The sequence below is a fragment of the Artemia sp. Qi Xiang Cuo genome, chromosome 11 (genome assembly GCF_049724085.1).
Source record: "Artemia sp. Qi Xiang Cuo chromosome 11, ASM4972408v1, whole genome shotgun sequence".
NCBI classification, from domain to species: Eukaryota; Metazoa; Arthropoda; class Branchiopoda; order Anostraca; family Artemiidae; genus Artemia; species Artemia sp. Qi Xiang Cuo.
In genome coordinates this window covers 6,438,182-6,444,562 of record NC_142804.1, presented here as the reverse complement: position 1 = coordinate 6,444,562, position 6,381 = coordinate 6,438,182, and the positions used below count along the sequence as shown (strand labels likewise).

The window sequence follows — 6,381 nt, the reverse complement described above, 5'->3', positions numbered from 1 at the left end:
ACAAAATTTCAATAGATAAGTCCCTGAGATTAAAAAATAACAATGACAACTTTGATTCGGCTTTGGCTTCGCATATTTTTGTAAGTCCGACCCATCTAGTTCTGTTTGACGAGGCAACCTTAATATCAACTGTAAATTGCGTACAATAAACTTTTAAAGAGGTAATTGAGATAAAAAAAATATATGAACCAAAATTAAGCAATATATTGAGGTACTAGAGATATTTCATTAAGCCCAATTTACGACAGTTTAATCTTGAAGGACTCAATCAATATTTTCACCCGAAATAACTTAAAAGAACCTATTTGTATATCTAATGAAAACCGAAATTGTAGACCAGCTAAAACTATAGCAAGACGAAAGATCCTTGCCCAATCATCTTGGTAAATTCATTTTCATTTATTCATGCCTGGTTTTTATTCAGTGTCTGTTCTGTCTTTGTAAGTTAAACTTTGAAAGATTAGATTTTCGTTTTTTTTTTCTTTCTTTTTCGTTTAGCACTGAGGACAACTTTGCGGAGGTCCTTGTTGAAATATTTGCTTATATTTTCATCTTCATGGTTTCGCCACTGGCTGACAAAATCCTCGTTTTTTCACCCTTTTTTTATTTTATTTTTCATTTTGTTACTTTCTCTCCTCTCTGAGTTTCATTTGTCATGTATAGCCAGTGTGGTCTAAGAATGTATTAACACTCCGTTTACAATTAGAAGAAGAAGAAGAATGTGCCAACTTAACTATTAATTATAAACTTAGTAAAATTGTGTTTACAATAAGAAAAAAAAACAAGATTGTGCCAACCCTAGCAAGAATTCAACCTAAGATTAAGCAAGATTGATAAATTCCAGACTTTGAATGAACTCAGTTAATGAACTGTTTAAGCCAATGAACCGGTAACATTTAATGATCCGGAACTTATTACATTTTTTTCTGTATACATATAGTTTGTGTTAATTATAATACTTTTGTATTTCTGCTGATGATGAAGACCGACTGTATCTTCGAAATATTCAGAACTTGTGTTTTTGTTTTTTCACTGTCTAATAAAGGACTTATCTCTATTGAAATTCTTATTTGTTTCAGATCAACTAAAACAAGACAATAGGATCCTACAATTGTTTAGATATATATTCTTTAACAAAACAAATTGACTTACCTGATATAGCATCTTTCTCAATTTGTTTTATTCCACAACCGGTCAGTACAATGGAAACCATATCTTTCGAGTTAAAATGTAAAGTCCCTTCTTTAATCACATCCAGTTGATTATATTTCAAATCAACTTCAGCTATCATTGGTAATTCCATAAAAGCATTTCTTGGTATTGCTTTTATCTTGTTTTCAGCAAAAGAAATATATCTCAATTTTTCATTTCTTGCAAAAGGTTCAAAATAAGATATTTCGTTCCTTTGAAGCAAAAGTGTGTTAATACTATTCATAGCTGGAAAGCCTCTAACTTCTTTTATTCCATTGTCGTGCATATACAAAGCCACTAATTTTTCATAGTTATATAGCTGGCTAAAATCAAAAGAGTCTAAATTTTTATTTTCCTTAATAATTAATGTTTCTAATGAGTGAAAAGATCCTTCAAATGCCCAAACATCAAATGTAGTCACATTAGACCTACCAATCATAATAGCAAGAAAATATTTGTCCCCATCTATATTTCTAGGTAGTACTTTAAGATCTCCATTTAATATCTGGAGATGATTGAAGCTATCAATCTCAGTTACAGAATCTAAAACCTTTTTCAGTTTCCTGACTGTCAGCTCTGTTGAATTACAAAATAAACTTGGTAGTGGGTAGCTGGTAAATTGTCCACAGCTGCAAGGATGAGTTAGTGATTTATCCTTAGGACAGTACTGAGACTGAAATGGTTCATTTGAGTATATTTCTTTGATTAAAAATATTAGGAAAGATAAAAATATCCTGTTCATCTTGCTCTTATCTCGTAACATACAATTTTGAGACTAATTTTATTTTTGATCTTCGACTTGCATAAGAATCGAGATAAGAGTGTTTACTACTGGTATCCCTAGCGTTTTGATGAATAATTTAATTAAACAGGTAGTATATTTATTTCGCATTGACACTTACTAGTTAGGGCAATTATTTCACCCTGACTAATGTTAGGACAATAATTTAGGATTTAGCTTTTTTATTAAGAAGGATTTTAGCACCAGCCAAGCTTGTAATCAGGGGGGGGGGCATAATCCATAGCGTCTCAAATCTTGACATTTTTTTGTTTGTATGTTTCAAATGTTTGTGTAATTTATTATATTTCACATGGGATTCAACAATTTTGCTTTTTTGGAAAGAGCTTTATTGTGCCCCCTTTAAATATAACTCCTTGTGTATTTAGCTGTTACCAACAACAGCAATAACCCGACACAATTTTTTAGCATTTATCCTTTCTCTAGCATGAAATAGTTGGAGTTCTTTTCAAAGAACTATAAGAAGATATTCCAGAAATTATTAATAAAATAATTAATAGAAATAATTAATAAAAATAGTTAATAAAAATAACGATCACGCCCAAAGATGGCATTATATCATTGGCCTGCTGTAAAGGAAAGGTGAAAAAAAAGAGGGTCTCAGCAGTTACGGAGAATAAATGACAACTAAAATCTCTTGTGTACATTACATAAAAACTTATAGGGTGTCCTTTTGGCAAAAGCGTATCATGGTTCTCGCCTTATGTAAATCAAAATTAATCAAAAATATTAATAAACTAGGTGTAACAAACAAACACAATTTTGGTTTTTGTTTGTATAGATGAAATTCCCAAATATGAAAGATATTTCTAGTTAAAAGTAGAATAAAAGAAAACTGTCAAAAGTGGCACAAGAAATGACGAAGTTTTGTCAATTAAGTTGGTGCCGAGAGTCTAGAATAAAAGACAGCCCACCGAATTGAGAGTCTAAATCGTATTATAATTTCCATAACACAGCTTATCTCTTTTTATTTTTATTTATTTGCTGTAAGAGGCTCTCAAGTTGGCTATTTCCATTGCAGTATTTTGAACTATTATTTTTGTTACTATTATTATTGTTATTCCTGACACCAGATTGAGTCGAAGCTCGGACCACAAGGGCCCCTGCTTGGGCACCGAAAAAACTTACGGTTTGGAAACTAGAGGTCAAGTTCCCCGAACTTACCATATTCCTTGCTAGCTGTTGGACGTTATCCTTCACTGCTATATCTTTCAACCTAGTATCCATTTATGAAATTTCTCTAGCCGGTATCGAGCCCAGGTGCTTCCGCAGCAGACTGACATTTTTAACGAATTGAGTATATCAGCTCTTCCAAGTTGAGAAAGATGATTCCAGTAAGTGTTTTGACCAAGGAAGCTCTATAATAATTCACAGGGAAGCCAGAATGCAACCACTTAGGAAAAAGGTAGTAAAAAGAAAAAAAACAACAATACTATATATAGGCTATATATAACGAAGACTATGATTTACGAACATATGAATAAATTGGTGTATTGGCCCTAGTTTTTCATTATCTATTGATAATAGTTAATTATGAGCCTTTATATTTAATGTTGCTCCTTACTTTCAGTTGAAAATTTTTTTTTTTTTTTAATTTCTAATCGTTTTTTAAAAAATGCTGGGAAATCCGGCACCCCTTCACAGAAAATTCCCTTTGCCAATGAAAGTTTACTCCATAGCAATATCCTGCCACGTAGCCTCTCCCCCCTTAAAAAAATCCCCCTCTATACGTCTGAATACTTCCCAATAACCAACACTATATGTAAACAATGGACAAAGTTCATAACATGCAACCTTTCCTCCAGGGAACAATGAGGGATTAAGTCATCCTCAAAGACATAGTTATTAGATTTTTTGACTATGTTGAACAAACGGCTATCTCAAAATTTTGATTGGGCAACTTTGGGAAAAACAAATTTTATATCTCAGTAAAGTGCAAACTATGTTCTGATCATGGAAAGGCATGGGGTTTTGCTCGTTTTGAGTTTGAATCGGTTATTTATTGTAATTTCTGTTGGTTTTAAGTTTCATTTATTTATTTATGGTGATTTGCGGCAGTTTTATGCTTGGAAGGTTATTTGACTTTATTTCTGCTTGTTTTTGGCTTAGTGGAGCTCTTTACTTTTCTTTGAAAAACTCGTTTTGTGGAAAAAGTTTTTCAAATTAATAACTGTAAAAGAGAATATGTTCCAAATATGTTTTGCTTTTTGTAAAGTACAAATGGCACTCCAGGCCTTTGAAAGGAAGTATCCCCTACTCAGAAGTACGAATTTACAAAAATGTAAGAGGGCAAAGCTTTTTTTATTTTTATAACAGTATTCTCAAAAATTAGTGAAGGGTGGCAGTTTTGTTTCATCGAACTTCTCAATGAAAATACCACAAAAGGAATTTTTCAAAATCTGGGGGGGGGGCAATAAAATATAGAAGGGTGGTAAATTTCCCCTTAAACACGCCTCACGGCACCACCATTACCTCCCCCCTCCTCACCACCATCACTATACCCAATTGGAATCCCAGCCCCACTCCAGTTTGTTGTCAGTTCTGATCGTTTTAAGTTTGACTGTTCGGCTAAGATTTATAACAGTACATGTTTTCTTTACTCTTAATGTGGCTGCTAATTGTTATTTATGCTCATTTCGGGTTTTTGTTAGTCATTGACGGTAATTTTCGTTCATTTTAAGTTTGAATTACTGTCGGACTTTGTTTCAGTTTTTAACGACGCTCTTTACTTTTCCTACATAATATTTTTAAACGTTTTTTAGTTAATTCTATATGCGATCAGTCGATCGATTACTTAAAAACTATAGCTAGACACGTGCTCTGAAAAAATCTAGCAATTCTTCCTTAACCTTTTAAAGCACCTACGTTCCAAAGCCATGCTTGACTATTTATCTTAAGTTTGAGGACTTGGGTTTTTATCCTTCGAAACCTTTTTCAACGTTAAAAAAAAAAAAAAAAAAAAACTCTGCCCAATGGCTACTCCATTTCTTACATCTTCGCTATATCTAGTATACTTGATAGCAATACTACCCAGGCAAATGAAGATATTTATTTGACCGAATTTCCCGTTACCTAACGTGACCTCTACATCCTCAAGTATTCCTAGTCTAAGCAACTTTGTCTTCCTAAGATTTTAATTCTTTTTATTCTTCTCGAAGTTAATTTTTAACCCTATTCTGCCACCTTGAAATCTGATTAATATCCAAAAATAACCCAATTTGTTAATATTATTTATCTTAAACACTTACATCATCTACGCAATCTTAGTCTAGGAGATTTTAACCTTGTCATTTAACACCATCCTCGGGATTAGGTTAGAAAATGATTAGATTAGAAAAGCACCAAGGGATTAGATTAAATACAAAACATAGAAGAATTGCAGAAGTAGGAATAAACAATAGGATTAATTCGCAATATAATATTTAATTTCCTATTCATTTTATTTTGTTTTTATCCAGTCGCTTTAGTGTTCTCATTGAAGCAGCTCTATTTGGCTTCTGTTTTGCTCAGTTCCAGTAGCGACAAGTGTATATATTTATATTTGTTGTTGTTATTTCTTGGTTTTGGATTTTATTTAATTTTATGTTAGCTTTTATTTTTGTTTTCTTAGCGTTGAAGACGCCTTTTTTCATGCAGGCGGAATATCCGCATCGCTTTAGTTTTGCCTTTTCCTTCTACTGGTATCAGTCTCGTTTGTCTTCTTCTTCGTGATATTTCTCTCTTTGTTCTCTTTTTTCTCTCTTTGTCCTCTCTTTCTTTTTCTTTCTTTCCTCTTTTTGTTTTTAAAATATGTTCATAAACGCGTATAGGACAGAACCATCCTTGACTCCAGATGCCCCGTTGAAACAACTACTACCTTCACTTCATCAAGAAATTTGACTAGGATACTTTAACCTCTCCCTATCCCGACTAAATGCCTTGTATGCTTTACCTTTACTTTTTTTCTTGGGAATTAGGTAAGTAATTAGTCATCAGCCCAAAAAGTGTCCGTGGATCGTCCCTCAGGAATTGTTTTTATAGATGTTAAAATTTTAGCAATGAATCGTTGCCCAAAAAGTGCCTTAGGATCGTCCCTCAGGACATTTTAGTCAAATTTTAGAATGTCATAGAAAACCCATAAAGAAAAAAAACATAAAAAAAACTAAGGGCGTTCTTTGGATATAATTAAAAAAAAAGTTATTTCAACTGAAAGTAAGGAGCAACATTAAAACATAAAACGAACAGAAATTATTATGTGTATGAGGGCGGTTGCCCTCTCCTCAATTCCTCGCTCTTTGCACTAAAGTTTGATTTTTTATTCCAGTTATTTAAGAATAACTCCTAAATCACAAAGGCCGTTTAATTAGAATAATACGCCCTTTTAAAAGTTCTAAGAATAACATTAGCATAAA

The 6,381-nt window shown here is 32.6% G+C and overlaps 1 protein-coding gene across 1 annotated transcript in view; it reads right to left on the bottom strand.

The window, feature by feature from the left end:
- The window catches only part of LOC148946578 (uncharacterized), a 24,240-nt gene extending 22,302 nt beyond the window's left edge, over positions 1–1,938 (bottom strand). The window contains exon 1 of the mRNA XM_089097158.1: positions 1,153–1,938. Within this exon, the coding sequence (XP_088953284.1) occupies positions 1,153–1,933 (781 nt within the window). The 5' untranslated portion in view covers positions 1,934–1,938. The remainder of the gene's footprint in view (positions 1–1,152) is intronic.
- Positions 1,939–6,381: the final 4,443 nt, after the last annotated feature.